The following is an 18985-nucleotide window of genomic DNA, read 5'->3' on the forward strand; positions in this document are numbered from 1 at the left end:
GACAAAAAAAAAAAAAAAAACGTAAGCAAAAAAATATATGCGGTATTCAAATTTGTTAAAAAGTATCTACAAACACTTGCGTCTGCAAGGTGAGAGGATGTATGTGTGTAATTGTTTCTATTAGCAAATGTTGTTCTGAACTCAAGTGTGCCATCTGATTACTATCCTGTAGTCTCAGTCCTGAGTCATGTCTCACACCACCAGCTTCCTGTGCCAAAACCAGCTCCCTCTACGTGATGAAAACTTTGAGCTGGCCTTGGATCAGAGTAGAAAGAACCAGTAAAGTGAGAAACAGCTAACTTTTCTGCACTCGGGAAAATGCAGAAAAACCAGAAGGGTTGCCTCAATAATTGCATCATCACTAAAAAAAAACCTGTGTTTGCTTTGACTAAAGCAGCCTGAAGCTGCACTTGATGCTCCCAGGTGCAGACTTTACAGATCAGTCCTTAGTGTGCATTTTGTCATTATCTGGTAAGATCATGCTAAAATTCAATCTTTTTACTACAAAAGAAAGTAATTAAAATATTAATAAACCTTATTGTGAAAAAATAAGTCCATCATTCGTTCAGTTATGCACTCATACATTTATTGAATTAGTAAATAATTTACAAAGTTAACAACAATTACCTCCCAAAATCCAGAAGCTGTTCAGACTGAAAGAAAACAAATATGATCTAAGAGGTCATTTAATATTTGAAAAATCCAAAGAACCAGCAATAAATGTCACAGTGTTACAGGTGTAAAAATTTGGAATATTTGTCCTCAAAATAATAGATTCTTTGAAAGCATTTATAAATATATAATTATAAGATTGTTCTTTACAATGATGTATGAGATACCTCTAGAGTCCTATAGATTAGCTTCAGTCTACAGTTTATATAGTTTATCTTCTTTATTTAGTCTCTTATGTTTTGTATTTGCCTCCATTGGAGGAACCAGCCAAACAATAAAGTTACAGCATAACTGTTTGTTATGTTAGGCCTCCTTTTCTTGTTTTGTGTAGTTGTTAAAATAGTTTTTTAACCCTATATTTAGTTAGTTGCATCCTGCAACTTTGCAGGCAGATGTGGCTAAATCATGCTGATCATTGTCATAGCGGACAGCAGAATGGTGTGAATGCAGAAGAATAGAGCAGTTCTATTAAAAAAAAATGGAGGAAGCATAATTTTATGCAGTGCTGATTCATTAGGCTTGCACTGCACCAGATGCCTCTTACAGCCTCATAAAACCTCACATCACTATCTACATAGGATTATTTTGTAAAACAGTGATGAATACTCTCTGAAATAATAGGTTTTGTTAAAAATTTGTCAGTTGTAAAGTGGCAGGACTCTATAAAGAAAGCAAATAATTTTGCAGTTTCTTACAGGACATGTTATAGTAGCCAGTAAAGCGCTATTAAGACTATTCAGACATTCTTATATGAAGGCATCCTAGCAGTTGGTGTAAAACAGGGCAGCTATTAGACAGGTCCTCTCATAGTGGGCGTAATACAGCTGAGGAGGTCAGAAGACCCTCAGATAATTACCAGGGAGAGCAGCTCCTACTCCCAATCACATTTGAGACCAGTCCAGCTTGTCAAGATTTAACGTTTTTATCCTCCTGACCTTGTAGTTTTCCAGCTCAACTCAATTTCCTCCTGTGGGAAAAATGTGTGCACGAATCGTTTCCTATCATTTTCTGTGACACAGAGGTGCTGAACCTCCCCAGCTTTGCTTCAAAGGGTGGTGAGTCTCAGTGGAGGGAGACAGAAACCCCACATCTTACTCTCTCCATGCTTTCCAAAGAACAGTTCAGATATTTTTTAAAGACCTTTTAAGTTTCATTTCACTTTCTTCATTCATCATCTTAAATACATCATGTGGAGAGCTGAAGCAGTCAATGTTTCTATGTCATATTTAAAAATTTAAATATCATTGGTTAGTTGCTCTAAACAAGATCTTTTTTAGTTGGGGATTGAATGATGAAGACAACTTTCATATGTTTTTAGCATGCTTTAAGATGCAAGTTTCAGTTCCCAAAAGCAAACTCTATAAGCCCTCAAACTCTGTGTTGCAACTATTGCTGTTTACTCTCTAAATTTAGCCATTGATTAAGATTGATGTCTCTAGTCTGATCTGAGATCAGTTTACCTACCAGTTTCCTGTTGTTTCCCTTCTCCAGCTCAGCTGTCGGTGAAGACAGAATACGTGCATACCTGATCAGTCAGCTGCTTATTTACTTCTGCTGTCATATCTGTATCTGTTTGACGGCTGTTTCCCTGAGATTTTGCAGATCACAGCCCTTTTTTTTCTTTTTGTTTGTGTCAGTAAAGCCAGCTTTAAATGCTGCATTGAAAAGCATCTGTCGTAGCCAGGCAGCAGCACTCTGACATGACTGTGCTAATTCCTTCAAAGATGTTCTGGTAGGATTAACTCTGCCACCAACAGCTCCATGGCTGCATTAAAATCTTGCAGTACATTGAGGAGTTTTCTCATTTAAATGGCTTTTCTGTCTGTTTGTGGATGCTCATACAACTATCAAGCATGTCTCAAAGACCATATTTATAAATCAGACTACCAGTTACAGCACTCAGGGTCTACATTTCACAACATATGTGAGACGCTGCCTACACACGAATGTGACAGATGCATAGGCGTGTTGTGAATTATGCTGCTAGAATAATCTATGACAGTTGTTTTAGCCTAGTGAGACGCGAGGGGCTTGATCAGGCCTTGTGCAGGCAGGAGGCTTCTGCAATTTGGGGCTTAAAATATCCCCTGTGAGCTGCATCAAATTAGCCTGCAAAGTCCAGCCTCATCGTGTAGGGGAGACAGCAATGCCCAAGCTCATGACATCCAGCACTCAGATGTGCAAGTCAATCGACGTAAAGCGTTCACATAACACATGTTAACCTTGAGCTCAGGAATTTGAAGGTGTATTTACACTAAATGGCTTTATATAGGGGGAATCAATCACCAGTGGGCCAGTTGGTCAATAGTTACTGAAATAGCTTGAGGATTTAGTCCCTGCAGTAAAGGCCTTGTCAGTCAGCTGTATGATGTGCTGCATCGTCAGGCTGGATTTGTAAATAAAGTCTGGATTACTTTCCATCACTTTGCAAAAAAAAAGAAATAGGTTTGAATTAATTTAAATTAAAATATTTGAATATAATTAGAGAGCTAGGCCTGTAACTATTCCTTTCTGATACACAGATGTTGACATCTGCTCCTCTTGCAAGTGCTCACGCTCTTAAAGCATGATCATTACAAGGAGGACTGGTGACTTGATGGTCTGTTCATCACCTTTTTAGATCACTTTTGCCTCTTACTTTTTTTTCTTTTTCTTTCTTTTTTTTGAAGATACAGAGACAGAAGATCTTAAATCGGTATAGTTGGAGAACTGACGCTGCAGATTTACTGCAGCTAGTTTGACCACAATAAACACAAACCTTGAAATATTCTTAATTAAATCGATGTTGAATCAAACTGGAAATAACCATTCAAGGAAAATGGCAAGTAAACCTCAGAACAAGCTGTACAGTCACTGTTGGATTTAGTGGCTTTTTTGAGATTGTAGAAACTGTACATGTTCTAGGACTCTACATTCAATATGTGTTTTCTTTTTCTTTCTTACAGAAACGAGCCAAGGGCCATGTTCTCTTGGATAAAGTCTGTGAACACCTCAACCTACTGGAAAAGGACTACTTTGGAATCACATACAGAGACATAGAGAACCAGAAGGTAATTTATAAGAAAATCTGCTGCAAAGCTACCACAAAACATGCCATAACATTATTTTTTAAAGTGAAATGACAGGATATAAAATTAAGCTGGACATATGAGGTTGTTGCCCATAAAGGTTTTTAGAAGTTGAACCTTCTGAGCCTCCATCTATGGCAGTATTTGATAAATTTCCTAATGTTTTTTATTTCCTTTAATAATGAAGATTTGTCACTTGCAGAAGTGTTTTTCTTTCAAACCAGTGAGTACTAATCATTTTTCTCTGTGGTTTGTCTGTGCAGAATTGGTTGGACCCTTCCAAGGAGCTGAAGAAGCAGATCAGGAGTAAGTGCAGTAATCCAATAAAGCAACTTAAGTGTGTTGTTTTGAATGACCAAAAGAAGTAAATGCAGTTGCAAAATCCTGATTTGAATTATTTGATGTTTTGTCTACATCTCAGCTGGTCCATGGAACTTTGCTTTCAATGTGAAGTTTTACCCACCAGACCCCTCACAGCTGACTGAGGACATCACAAGGTGACTTGACTGTTTTTTGTCTTATTTTCTTAGGAATAATATTATTCATTCATGGCCTGAAGAAAAACATCAGATTACGCAAACGCTGCAAAGAAAATCCAAAAACCTCTTGACTGTCTTGGTTGTGTTTTCTCCCACACACAGGTACTACCTGTGCTTGCAGCTGAGGGATGATGTGGTTTCAGGCCGGCTGCCCTGCTCCTTTGCCACCCACACGGTGCTGGGCTCATACACAGTGCAGTCAGAGCTCGGTGACTACGACCCCGAGGAACTGGGCAGCGACTACATCAGCGAACTGCGCTTGGCACCCAACCAAACCAAAGAGCTCGAGGAGAAGGTCATGGAACTCCACAAGACTTACAAGTTAGTGTCTGCATCTTTTACGCAGCTCTGAGTTAGAACTGCTCGTCACAGACATGATGACTTAATAATCAACGGTGATATTTATAATAAAGAGAATAAAGATAGTTTAAGGGGAAAAAGTCATTTGGTCTACCTGAGTAAATGTTTACAACCTGGAATAATAATCTGTTATGAGCAGCATTCTGTCTGCAAACATTTGTGTTTTTCTATAAATGGATTCAGTGGCTGATCTAGGCCTGAGTTCTGCCTTCACCCTGTGATGTGAAAATCTTTGTGTAATTTGATGCGGTTCCGCCTTGTCCGGTGGGTGGATAGTAACAGGATAAAGGTCCCTTTAATAGTCATCTGTTCTAAAAATGGATGCACTTATGAGACTGTGGAGATTTGCCTTAAATCATCCATAAAAACAGCCCATTTTTTCAAATGTTTTATAGAGCAGAGCTGTGAATTATCCCTGTTTAAATGTCAGATGGGGTTTATAAAAATGGTGGGGAAACGTAAAATCTGTCTTTGATTTGTCTTATCAGGGGGATGACACCAGCTGAGGCAGAGATACACTTCCTGGAAAATGCCAAGAAGCTGTCTATGTACGGTGTGGACCTCCATCATGCTAAGGTAGCAAACCATCACAAACTGGCAACTTTATATGAATTATTCTCTCCACTTTTGAATTTATTATATAAGGGAATATTTATCTTTATAAAAACCCAAATCAACCTTTGTGTGTGTAGCAATTGTGGTTATTTCAAAGATGCATTATAATATGAATAAATTAAACACTTTTTTTTATTCCTCTCAGAGAAATATATTGGGAAGTTTTCATTTACTTTCTTGCAAAAAATATAACCATAAATCTACAACTACAGCAAGAAATCAGCCACCATTTGTTTCTCTCCAGTGGGAACTAAATTCAGCTAACACCACCCGGACATCTCATTCATATTTGCAATTTAAATTAGCTTAAAAAAAAAATCCCATTATGTTAAAATGACTAGCTGTGATTTTTTTTTGGTACCATTTCTTGGACTGGAACTAGACATTGGCTTAAAGTTTCCTCTGGATGCTTGTTGCCAACATAAAAACCAAAACACACCCGTAACTGAGACAGCAGTTAAATAAGGAGAGCTTGTTAAACCTTTAATTATGTAGCACCTTTACAGATGCTGATAAACTGATTATGTTTTGGTAAATTGTAAATGGTCTGTATTTATAAAGCATTTTACTGTACCTGGAATGATACCCAAAGCACTTTACACTATACATCACATTCACACACACATTCACACACCATTGGCGGAAGCTGCCATGCAAGGCGCTCAACCACGACCAATCAGGAGCAATTTGGGGTTTGGTGTCTTGCTCGGGGACACCTCGACATGAGCTCTCTAAGCCAGAATCAAAGACAGCCACTCCACCCACTGAGCCAGGCCGCCCTTATAATGAACAGAGCCATACTATTTGTCTGTACCAGCTTGTGGCTCCAGTGTCATATTTACTCTAAAAACAGGAAGATAACGAAGCATATGTCCCTAAATGTGGAGCTAGATGTGATAAGTCACTAGCTCAAAGTGGGATTTGTAGAAAAATAAATAGTTCTAGGTGGATTTTAAATCTTTTCTTTGCGCTAGTCACATAGAGGAAATGTAATAGAAGCAAAATAAACCAAAATGTGAAATTTAACGACAAAAAATAGGATCAAATCTATGGTTTCTACAACTCCTTTATGTCCCTGTTCTGCCTTCATAACTATGCAGCTTCAAAAGTGTACGTGTACCTTTTGTATCCTCTGGTCCTAAATTTATTTTTTTTCACTCATGCAGTCACTAGTAATGCTTCCAACCACAACACTGCTGCTTTACAACATCATTGCTGCCACAGTGATGCCTTGGTTTAACATGCCACCGCTGCTCCACTGACTGATTGACATGGTATTGCTGCCGTCTATGTGGGTTTGAGTGGGGGGAGGGAGTGGCAGAGATGAAGCCCAGCTTCACTTCTGCTGCTGTTTCTGTTCCACCAGCATTGGATTCATCATTAGAATACAGACAGGAAGAGAGAGCTAGAGAGCTGTCATCGTAAAAGAAAATTAGTCATCGGTCTTCTTGATGTAAATCAGTTATCAAAAGCGCTTTTGAAAGTCAAACGGGGGTCTAGATGTGAGCGATGGGGGACGGGGGGGATTTCCCTTCACAGATGTACATTGGGATGGATGAAATGACAGAGATGAGGAAGCAGCTTTGATCAATGCTCCGTGTTCGCTCTGTGAGTCATAGTTTTGAAACGCAAGTAAAATATGTACATATGAGAAGAGCATCCTTCTTTTGTCTTCTCTCCTCTCTCATTAAATGCTAAGTTGGTAGGGAATCTCTATGAATGCTTGGGTCCAGCTGAGGGAGAGGTAAGAGGCTGCTTTTCCATGTGCTTACAGTTCCTGAGTGAGTGTGTTTTTCCTACTTGTGCATGGTTACATACAAAGTTGTCATTTTCAGCGTCCCATTTATCACTTGAGACTGGTGGTTCCTGCTTTGGATCTACGCTTCTCTCTCAAAACGTCATCCTTATCTTTTTTTTGTTTGTTTTGTTTTGTTTTTTGTTTTTTTTTGCTCATCTCGTGCTTTTTGCAGTGAAGAGCATAATTTTGTGCTACATTCACCATTTTCCCAAAACTTCACTATTGCTTTCGGCAGCATCACCACAACATGCATAGAAGATATTAGTCTGATTTCACTCTCTGCCTGCCTGCCCACCCCTTAGTATCACCACCCCTTTCTGAAGTTGTATCTGTCCTGCTGTGCACCTATGCCTGAGCACTTCCTGTATATTCTATAGAGTTTATCGAAGTTTATATGTTGCAGACAAAAATATGATATAATAATAAAAAAAGGAACAATGTTATGTTCGAGATATTCTTCATAGAATGCCTGAAAACTTGAAAACGTCTGTGCACTCATTTTTATTTTCTACATTTTCTCGGTGTGTGTTGTTCCCAGGACTCTGAGGGTGTGGAGATAATGCTGGGAGTGTGTGCAAGTGGCCTCCTCATCTACAGAGACAGGTTGCGGATCAACAGATTTGCCTGGCCCAAAATCCTCAAGATCTCCTACAAGAGGAACAACTTTTATATAAAAATCCGGCCTGGAGAGGTAAAGGCAATAACAGTAATTCCAACACTGAGACAGGTTTTTATATTTATTTGATGGGATGCTGCAGAAAGCATCACAGCCAATATTTTGTTGAACTACCTTTAGCTTTGATTACGGCAGCATTTGCTGTGGCGTTGTTTCGATAAGCTTCTGCAATGTCACATTTATTTCCATCCAGTGTTGCATTAACTTTTCACAAAGATCTTTATTGATGATGGGAGAGTCAAACCACTGTGCAAAGCCTTCTCCAGCACATCCCAAAGATTCTTAAAGTTCAGGTCTGGACTCTGTGGTGGTCAATCCATGTGTAAAATGATGTCCCATGCTCCCCGAACCAGGCTTTCACAATTTGAGCTTGATGAGTCCTGCTAGTGTCATCTTGAAATCAGGGAGGAAAACAGTCCATTGATGGAATAACCTGATCATTCAGTATATTCAGGTGGTCAGCTGACCTCATTCTGTGGACACATGATGTGGTTAGATCCTCAAAGTGTTCTCAGTTTTACATAGAGGAATGTTTTTTCTGAAATTGTTCCACAATTTTTAAACAGTTTGTCACACATGGGTGAAACTCTGCCCATCTTTGTGTCTGAGCGGTTCCTCTAGTTCTTTTTGTTTTGTACCAAAACAAGCTAATATTTTTCATGAAGCGGTAAAATGTCTCAATTTCAACATCTGATGTGTTGGTTATGTTATACTCGACTCAGTTCAGCTTTATTTATATAGCCCTTTAAAACAACCACAGCTGAAACAAAGTGCTGTACATAAATGGAAATAAAACAATAAAACTTATTTTTTATTTACTCGTTTCTTTGTCAGAGACAGAGCATCTTAAAAAAAGAACACTTAATATGCTAGATTTAACCAAAGTTTTCATCTGTTGTCCATAGCCAGGTCTTACACTTCTGGAGTTGGTTTTTGTAAAATATACCTGGCACATATATTGAAAATATTCTCTTAAAGCATATAATAACAACAGAGGATTTCTGTATACCAGCTGTGCCATTGTGGAGTTGTATTTTAGGCTCTATTTAGATTTTTTTCTTCTACCAGCTTTAAAGATCTGCAATCCTTGTATTGTTACCTGTCATATTTTGGTTTTGCTACACACACACGATGCCCCCAAATGATTAAAGCTTCATCTTATTAATGAGTGTTTAAGAGTGAACTGATCCAGCTGAATTTTAAAATGTAACACTGTTTTATTTTTCAGTATGTCTTACATAATCTGGATTTGCTCTGCTAAGTGCAGCTGTTTCATGTTAGAAAGTATAAATATTGAATTAGACTATTGAATTTTGAGACTATTAAATGACTCATCCAGATATCTGGGGCAAAAATAATGGCGTGTTGGGATTTCAGTGTTTGTATAACAGTTTTAAAACTGATAGAACTAGTCATGTTTTAAGCAGCTATAGTTAATTGAGTGAATCTGATCACAGTGTTTGTCTGTCTGCAGTTTGAGCAGTTTGAAAGCACAATCGGTTTTAAGCTTCCAAACCATCGTGCTGCCAAACGACTCTGGAAGGTCTGCGTTGAGCATCACACCTTCTTCAGGTAAGGAATTCAAGAAGATTTACTTTCCTTTTTTTGTGTGATTTTTTTTTTTCTGCTTACCAAGCTAATTACCTTAGCTTGCATATGTTTAATTATAGCGCCAGTTCCATTCAGCAAAATCACATTCAGCCTCTAGATGCCATTATAATATGAAATACATAATCACTGTATTCACATCTGTGATCACAGGCATGCCAGCCTTGCAGTTTTCTCACCACCACAGTTAAACAGAGGCAGTGTTAAGGTTGTTAGCTGTTGGAACGTTGTGCCAAGTTTCTGTTTTAAGCCAAAAATTGGTCTTGTGGGCCGTTTCGCGTAGCAAACCCAGCCTGAGGGCTTCCTGGAGATGGTTTAAATGAGTAGGAGTTGCAACGCTTCTCTGTGCTTGATTTAAATCCTTGTTTTCATTTCTGCTTTGATTAATGTGCATGTTTGTAACTTGTTACAGGCTCGTGTCTCCTGAGGCACCACCAAAGAAGTTCCTGAGCCTCGGCTCCAAGTTTCGCTACAGCGGCAGGACGCAGGCTCAGACTCGCAGGGCCAGCTCTCAGATCATCAGGCCAGCCCCGTTCTTCGAACGCTCCTCCAGCAAACGCTACAACATGTCCCGCAGCTTAGATGGAGGTGAGGAGCAGGTTGCGGTCCAGTGCTGTCTACCCAAGATTACTGGGTTTTTTTTTAAAGCTGTTTTGTAGCAGTTTTTTTTTTCCATTTCTAATTATGTATGTGAGAAGTGCAAATGAGCTTTTTTGTTTCCCCCTTTTTTTGTGTGTGTCAAAGCCAAAGATGTATGGTTGCTCCTGAATGCTGGCAGAGCTTAAAGCAAGGCAGAGTCAAAGCCACAATGAATATCTTAACAGCCATATGCAGGGACAAATCAAACCCTTCATGCAGCTGCTCACATTTTTTCCCTGAGATTAAGGCCGAACGTTCAGTGTCCTTAAAACGTCACAGATTAAAGTGCTCAACATTCATCTTTTTTCCTCCGATGTTTCAGCTCCCATTATGGAGAACCATGAGACTCCGATGAAGGACAGCACCGCTGACGGGGCAGCCAAAGTCATTGCCAAGGGAGACATTATCACCACGGTAACAACAGAGAAAAAGGCAGAAGAAGGGAAGGCGGTGCAGGAGGACATACAGAAAGATGCCACTGAGACAGCAGAACCAGCTGCCACAACACCACTCAGACACGACACAAAGGTAAACTGCTGTGTCACAGATGCAGCTGGAGCTGCATCTAAATGAACATCACACGGGTTGGGAATGTCTCTACTTTTGCTTCGGGGGAATGTTAACTCTGAGTCAAAGACAGGTTGCCGTTTAAAACCTTTTATATTTCTTTCTTTATTTTTTATTTATTTATTTATTTTTATTTTGGTAAAGTTCTTAATGGCTGATGTGAATTTCCCAGTTGCTTTCAGCTTAACTCACTTCTCTAGACCAGGGGAGCCCTGTCCTCGAGAGCTACTGTCCTACTGTCTCCAACACACCTAAATCAAATGGCTGAATTACTTCATGCACAAATCATTCAGCTCTGCAGAGGCCTGGTAACAAGCCACTCATTTGATTCAGGTGTAATGGAGAATAAATGCAACAAAAAGTGGCAGGATAGTAGCTCTGGAGGACTGGTCTTGAGCACTCCTGCTCTAGACTATGTCGGAGTGCTTCTCATCTTGTGTGCGCTTTACTAATTAGCTTTTCTTTTTCTTGTCCTTCCTTTGACCCCACATTATATTTGTGTGTGCTCATGCGTATTCACACTCTTCCCCTTCGCTTCACTCTGTTTACGCACACATTATTTCTTCGTTGACATATCCCTCCATCAGCGCTCCCCTCATATATACACAACCGACCCCCTCCGCTCTGAGCTCTCACTCCCCTCATCTCCTGTTTCATCAACCAAAGTGCGACGGAGGCGCAGGGAGAACGCTCGTAAGCGGGCTTCGTCAGTCAGTCCGGCCAAGAGCAGCACTGGGTGCCGCCGCCGGCAGGCCCACGCAGACCGCGAAGCCGCCCTGCTGGAGGAACAAGCGTTGCTGCTCTCGGCACGCAAGCAGAGGCTGGAGCAGGGCAAGCGCCGCGGCGGCACACTCTTCTCCTTCTCCCTGCATCTGCCCGACCTGTCCTCCATCCTGGACGAGGATGGCTACATCACCTTCCCCGATCTTTCCGAGATGCGCTTCCTCCCCGTGTGCGCACAGAATTTCCTTCCCATCAAGTCACCGTCACTCATACCCTGCTTCCTCTTCATCTTCTTCTTCCTGCTTTCCACCTCCTTTTCTGTCCCCTACGCCCTCACCCTCTCCTTCCCACTGGCGCTGTGCCTCTGCTACCTGGAGCCCAAGGCAGCCTCCCTGACCGCCTCCATAGCCCAGGGCTACCATGACCATGACAGTTCAGAGGAAGAGGAGGTGTGTGTGCGTATGCCTGTATGTTCCAGTACCCGCCTCTGGCATAGAATGACGGTCCATTATCCCAGTTAACAACTTATCCTGTCCTGTAACTGTTCAGAGCCGACCTGGAGACTGTGTGTCCCAGTGTCTGTCAGTCTCCTACTTTCAGAACCTCATCTCTGCCCGGTCACGCCTTCATCCCGTAGAATACATCCTCATCTGCACCACAAGTACACAACGATGAACCTGCAAGTCTCACCATTTCACATTTGACTAGCAGCTTCACCATGAGAGGGTTAGACACAAATGAGCAGGATTTTTTTTACCCACATTTAGGTTTTTGCAGCCTTGCATATAATTTTCTATGAAATGTGACTCAGTAGTTATTTATCAGAGATTATGATAATTTTAAGAAGTCACTTATCTTCATTTAGTCACTAATGCTTCATCAAGTACTCGGCTTTGTGCCTAACCCGACTCAGTGTTATCGTCTACAGTACCAGTCAAAAGTTTGGACACAACTTCCAATCATGTCCACTTTCATGACCCAGCTCTGCTTGGGGATATAAAACTGAATGCCATGTTATAGTGGACTTTTTAAGGAGTTAATTGGAGGCTGTGGTCAGTTTACAAATAAAATACCTGACAGAAAGCACAAACTGTGCAACAAAGGGTGGTGCTACTTAAATCAAATAAATAGTCAAAACATAGAGACTCTTACTTCTTTTGTCTAAACTTTGCCCAGAATAAAACCAGAGCTAAAACTTGACTTGGCTGTCTACCATCACTAGTTGAAAACCAAAGTAAAAGAAGGGAGTAGCACATTGAACCCTGTTATTAAACCAAAGACGGCTATAGTGAGTGAACGTGTGTTTTAACAAAACTAAAACCGGGTCCTGCCTTCGAAGGACAAAGGTGTTTTTCATTCAACAAAAAATTACCAGTTTTTAATTACTTTACACGTTTTCCTTACTTAAAACTTACTTTCCTTAATGACAAGCTCAAAAGATTAAACCTCATCATGTGTTGTAAATGCAATATGAGAGCTTGTGCTCTATAAAATCAGCAGCTTAAACAAACATGAGCAAGCTGCACACAACAAGACACACACTCGCCGAATGACAGCTCTTTTATACCAGCTGCTGTTTTGATTGGCCAGGACGTCGGTCTATCAGTTGTCAGAGGTGGGAGAAGAACTTGGGTGCCTTTGGGTGACAGGGCCAGGATCCAATCCCAGCTAGTCACTGAACCACTGTCTTTTACATATACAACTCGACTACTTTCTTCTTTATATCAGTGGTGGCCATCAATGGCCATAACATCCACGCTTCTAACTGGTGCTGAAAATTCTTGCCTTTACAGCTTAGAAAGCCACCAACATCAGCTACATGCCAACATTTTCCAGGCACCCAGTCTCTCTGCATTGCTAGTTAACACAGTCAAAGCTGAAGAAATTAACACAAATCATTTAGTTCACACTTAGTTGGAGTTGGAGTTAGTGTTTCATCAAAGAGGATTTCTGGTTGGAGAGCCAAGACGTGATATTTTTCCATACAGCAACTCTTCTTTGAAGCGATCTGTGCAGGGTAACATGCTGCGATGCAGAGAGACTCTGACGCCTGAATTCTTCCACATCACCGTCGGTGATGATGTGCATGGAGAGGAGAGGGAGGGCCTGAAAGTCAGGTTACTGTTCAGCCATGAAATCATCTCATCCAGTTTGTAGTATGAAGTTATTACTGCTTTTGTGTAAAAAAATAAATAAATAAAAATACCTGAAATGAATTTAGGTTTTTTCCAAACCTAATACAAATCTGATAAAAACATTTTACCTCTCAAGGTGACTGACTGATGGTTTCAACTTCCTCTGAGTCTGTTTTGCTTGCTTAGTTTTTTTATTTGCTTTTTGTCTATTTGTTTTCTTTAAGATCTTGAACGTAGTGTTTGTCTGATAACTTGTAGCTTACTGTTTCAACAATCATAGCATTTCCATTCGTCCCATTTGTAGTAAAGAGAAAAATTTCTGTTCAGCATAAAATCATTTTCGAAAATTTACAAGTTGGGTCCTTCTTGTTTCTCTTGCTTGCGACTTGGAACGGTTTGGTTTGTCTGCACGTGCAGACTGACAGCGAACAAACTGACTTTGCCTTTGACGGAGAGATGACTGCCACGGAGGTTTGTATATGTGTTTACATCAGGCCTGAAGAAGTTCAGGAAGAATAATTCTCTTTAAAGAATTATAAAGAATGTGTGTCTTTTAAAGTTCTGCATGTTATGCATGCAACTGATCTTTTTCTGCACATTCACTTCTTGTTTTCTCATTATTTTTAATTTGACTATAAATACACTTCCCTAGTTTTACAATATGTCCCTTTTCCACTGTTTTTTTTAAACAACATATTACTACTGACTGTTGTCTAAGCCCTGTACCTCATTATTCTGAGGCTAACACAGTATAGTTCACAATAAAATGGTAGACAACATTATCACTTTAGAGCGTGCTTCTTTTTTTTTTTTTTTTTTTTTCTTTTTTTTAAGTGAGCCCAGCTTCTCTCATTGCCACAAAAATGTTTATTTCTAACAACCTAACAACAACAAATGAAAAGCCATGTTTTAAAGCTCTGGATGGCTGCATGTTTTTGTGGATTTATTTATAAAATGCAAGTGTTTGGTTTTACTTCAGTGGGCTGTAAAGATGGTTGCAAATGCTGTGGCATTTTCTTGTGCAATTAAGAGCAGCAGAGTGCTGCTTAAATCTACCTGCATGTGGACAGACTGTCACACAGCGAGACAATAATGATACACATGCTAAAGTTACTACAACATAATACAGGTGGTTAATATTTTCTGCAGCAGCAGTCCTCGTTTGCAGCTGCAGGCCGTAAGCCAGATTGTGTTTTAAAAGCCGACTCATGCTGTTTAATGAATCAGATCCAATTCTGCTTTTGGAAAAGCATAAAAAACATTTTTTCTTTCATATTCAGAGGTAACACTCTTATGACAACCTAGTAACTGTTGCTAAGGCAGTTGCTTGACAGAGGGCTAGCAGACAGTCAGATTCTGTTCCCTATTCTTTATTTTTTTTATTTCTGCTCCTCGTTAGACTTTCTGTTCCCCTACTTTCCTTCTGCATATCTTCGCTTTAACAACTTGTCGCTGCTTTGTCTCATTGTCTCTGTGCTCTCCTCTTCACTCGCCGTCAGTCGGAAGCAGATGAGGACTCTGAGACGCGGACTCAGGTACACTGGTCTCGGTTCGTGGCCCAGCTCAGTGCATCACATCGCCATCAGATGCACTGACAAATCAGCTATGGGTCACTTTGTGCTGTTCCTTGGCTTTGGCTTGCCTGCTGCCACTGCTGTTGACACACTCACTATTGCAACTTGTCAGGTTGATCATTCGCTTCTGCCTGAATTCATCTGTCAGACTGCTGCTGTAGAGCTGTCGCTGCTTCAAAACCTGCCATTTCAACTTTCTTTTTTTCTGTTCTTAACACATCCATGTTTATAAATCCTGCTGCTACACTCCACAGTGAAATGTTTTAAATTTTTTTCCACGGCTTTTACTAGTTAAATGTTTTCATCATCATTCATCAATTACAGCCTTTCTGTTGAAGACAAAGCTCCCATTTTCTCCAAACTAGAGTTGGAATTAAACACACCACAATTACCCTCTACAATTCCTCTCCCCTCTTTGTCTCTGCAGTATAGTTTCATAAGAAGAGCAAAAGGGGAAAACCTTTTTATCAGACATAGTAATCTGATGCTAGAGGTTGGTAAGCAAACAGTGCATGACGATATGTGCATGCAAGCACTTTTATGGTATGAATAATCCTAACATTTAGTGAGTCTCAGTAGGTGCCACTACTAGAAGCTGTCATGTGGATTTACTGTGTGGATTAGTTCTTGCTGTTTGATTTTAAATACATTTTTAATACAAATAAAACCAAAATGAAATTTGGGAGTGTTGTGCTTAACTAAAACAGAGAAATTAATTCTGTGAATTATGCATGAAACCATCAAAACCAGCTTGGTTTGGTCATCAGCTATCATGTTGTTGGACCTTTTGCTGTTATTTTGCTGTTTTTGCTGGAAGCTGCATGGGTAGCCTGCACAGCCTCCAAAACGGGCCTCTGAACAATACGGTTAATGAGGAAGCTGATAATGCAGCTGATTTAGGTCTGTAGAATGATTGTTTCGTTTCCAGACCTTCTCAGAGCTGCATTTATGCTGCCCAAAGTTTTTTGGTTGCTCTTTGGATATGCAAGCTGCCGTTGCATAGTTAAAGCATGGCCGCCGTTCCCACCATGCTGCCACTGCCCCTCATCTTTCCTGTATCACAATCCATCGGCTCCTGTAGGACACGGAGCCTCCGCAGGAGGTGGTCAAACACCAGACAAACATCAGCGAACTGAAACGCTCCTTCCTGGAAACCGGTGGCAGCAGCTCGCCAGGTCTGACAGAATGGGAGAAGAGACTTTCCTCGTCCCCTCTGCGCTCTCCCAGAGCGGATGAAGCACCGATGATCGAGCCGCTGGAGCCGCAGGACGTAAGCTGCAGTCCACGGCAGACTGAATGGCAGCATGTGTGTGTGTAAAGCATGACATCAGCAAGGGGATGTTTCGGTTTCAGGATTAAAAAGTGAATATAGTTATCTCGACGGGATCTATGCAGAGCGTTTTTATTCTACATTAGAATCCACCTGGTTTGAGGCAGCTTGTAGCTCAGCTGGTTGAAGGCTGCAGCCTTTTCAATGCAGCTGACCCAGGTTTGAGTCCTGGTCTGGAGCCATCACCCTCTCTCTCTGACATTTGTCGTGTCATGTTACTGTTAAATAAAATCCACTAGAGCCCCAAAAATGTTTTTGTAAAAGAATCAGCCTTGTTTAGTACATTTAACCAAACCTTCAGTTTTCAAACCCTTTCAAATTTATCATGTGTTTAAGACTTGTCTGAAATATTTTATCTTTTTCATAAATCTACACACAATTCTCCACAAAAATAATAAAACATTCAAACATCCCATATAGATAAATATTAAGGCCCTGGACTGGTTACACAGCATCTTTTCTTAGGCCTGGTACACCCAACGATTTTTGGGCTACTTTTGTCCTGATTTTGCCTTTTCCCTTACTCCGGACGACAAACGCCCGATCATCGTGAGATTTCCCTGTCCAACCATCATTCGGTCTGTGGTGTGTTACGAACTGATTTTTCCCGATAATCCGCTCCAAAACAGGTCGTAGCCGACAATTGGGAACATTAAACATGTTTAATATTTCAAAGCAGATTTCTAAGGGATGTTGACGACTCATGCATTCTGACTGCGTGGATGGTGACGTGGCACGGAATGTAGCCAGTCAGACAGCGAGCTGGCTGGGGAGCGAGGAAGTAAATAAAGTCGGTGTTCACAATGTCTCCAGTCTGTAAATTTTTTTTTTTTTCCAGTTCTGGCTTTTTTTTGTTAAGAATAGTCCCAAGACCAATTCCCTCGTCCTATATATTGTCTTCCATGCTGTGTAATGTTTTCCGATTGTTGCTATGGTTCTTCTTCTACGCTTCGACGTTTGTCCGGCTCAGAGGACTCGATTGTAGATCAGTTGCGGGACAGCATCGTTATGTGTGTGTTGTTCTGTGATTACATTTTCAGAGCACACACAAAACGATCAAAACTGATTTTTTTATCTTCATGTGTGAGGTCTCAACTAGATAAAAAATCTCATAAGATTAAAAAAATTATGTCTGTACCAGGCCTAAGTCTCTACAGAGATCCTTTACCAGGTTCATGTTGAAAGTACTTTCAGCATTTTGTGATATAAACATTCTCCCATCCTGAACACTGTCTAGAAGATTTGCTCTCAGGATTGTTGGGAAAACGTCCCTATAGAATAATACTGTTAACACCATGGATAATATTCAGAAGGTAATGCTTAGTGCTGACATGCATTTAGGTGCTATTTGGCAGGTTTCCAGCTGGTTTACATGTGCGGAATGACTTCAATCTGACAGCTTGACCAAAAGAGTTTTCAAAGTTATCCCATTTCCTTAAAGTAACTCTGGATCACATTCGTGGCTTGTTTATTACAAACACTCTTCATTCCTGATCACTTTGTTTGGCAGCCAGATCTTGGAAGTGCGCCGGGAATTCCAAACTTCTTCCATTTAAGGAAAATGGAGGCTGCTTTGCTTTCAGACTGCCATAGTTTGTTTTTTTTTCCAACAAATAAACAAAATACTCTAAAAGCTGTCTGCTTTGGCATTGAGTAGAATTGTGTGTAGATTCATGAAGGAAAAAGATGATTGAATGTTTTAAAGTGTTAATAAATGTGAGACTTTTAGAAGAGAAATCTTTCTGTTGGCATTTCAGAGTTCAGTACATTTTATTCCAATCCTTGAGTCACGTATGCATCGTTGTACCTGTCAAGACTGGAGTGGTGCTCTATTTTTTTATCTTAAAACACTGACAAGCATGACGGCAAAAAAACGGAAGAATCAACCCCTCTAGTGTTTTTTTTTTTTTTTTTTCTGGTTTCTTAGAGGCTGACTAACACGGTATTTAGTGGAAAATTTTCAGTTTTCCAGAAAAGCTTCACGTTTTAGACTGTTTTAAACAAATCCTTCAGATCCGAATGGGTTTAAGAAGATGGGCTCCTTGATGAAAGCAACTGATTTGTAAATGAATTATAAATCAGTACACAAAGTTTAATGCATGTTAAATACAATGAGTGTGTTTCTCTTTGCCACTGTACTCATGTGTCGTCACTAAATTCTTATTAATAACTTATTATGATAGAATTTGCCATGGTAATGGGATCAGAAATCACATATTAGTTTTGCATTTGTAGCAAGTTTTATCTGTTGATGTGTCAGACAATCTGATGGACTAATGAGCAGCACTGATAACACGTTTGGTGTCAAATGTCTCAGACTTAAATGATGAGACACATTCGTCCACTTGAGCCTCAGAATTGACAACTTCCTGTTTGTAATATTTGCACATTTCTAAATATATGTGACCTTTTTATTACCTTTCCCCTGCAGACTAAAGATGAGGAGCCAGCCGGAGAGGAAGCAAAAGAGGTGGTGGGACTTAAAGGCATCGAGGTACGCTGCCTTCTGCTAGTCTGTCATGCCTGGAGATTTTAAAGTTTCTTGTTGGTGTTGTTGCCTTTGAAATTTTGTATCTTTCCAGCTCCACAAGTATGTGGGGATTATTTTTTTTTTTTTGTTTGTTTGTTTGTTTGTTTAATTTTAGGAAAGTAAAAGAATCCAGAAAATTTAACTTTTTTGT

At 40.2% G+C, this 18985-nt stretch overlaps 1 protein-coding gene across 11 annotated transcripts in view; it reads left to right on the plus strand.

Annotated features, from left to right (window-relative positions):
- Positions 1-18985, plus strand: part of epb41l3b (erythrocyte membrane protein band 4.1-like 3b) — a 60163-nt gene that overhangs the window by 28879 nt on the left and 12299 nt on the right. For 7 of the 11 annotated variants that reach the window (XM_041992035.1, XM_041992034.1, XM_041992030.1 and 4 more), the window contains exons 4-18: positions 3618-3722; positions 4004-4046; positions 4162-4237; positions 4382-4600; positions 5128-5215; positions 7591-7743; positions 9203-9300; positions 9749-9924; positions 10298-10503; positions 11130-11714; positions 13818-13871; positions 14900-14935; positions 15402-15467; positions 16056-16244; positions 18736-18798. In XM_041992035.1, the coding sequence (XP_041847969.1) occupies positions 3618-3722; positions 4004-4046; positions 4162-4237; positions 4382-4600; positions 5128-5215; positions 7591-7743; positions 9203-9300; positions 9749-9924; positions 10298-10503; positions 11130-11714; positions 13818-13871; positions 14900-14935; positions 15402-15467; positions 16056-16244; positions 18736-18798 (2157 nt within the window). The remainder of the gene's footprint in view (positions 1-3617; positions 3723-4003; positions 4047-4161; positions 4238-4381; positions 4601-5127; positions 5216-7590; positions 7744-9202; positions 9301-9748; positions 9925-10297; positions 10504-11129; positions 11715-13817; positions 13872-14899; positions 14936-15401; positions 15468-16055; positions 16245-18735; positions 18799-18985) is intronic. The other 4 variants (XM_041992033.1, XM_041992036.1, XM_041992037.1 and 1 more) reach the window with 4 other exon arrangements.

The sequence above is a fragment of the Melanotaenia boesemani genome, chromosome 8 (genome assembly GCF_017639745.1).
Source record: "Melanotaenia boesemani isolate fMelBoe1 chromosome 8, fMelBoe1.pri, whole genome shotgun sequence".
Taxonomy (NCBI): domain Eukaryota; kingdom Metazoa; phylum Chordata; class Actinopteri; order Atheriniformes; family Melanotaeniidae; genus Melanotaenia; species Melanotaenia boesemani.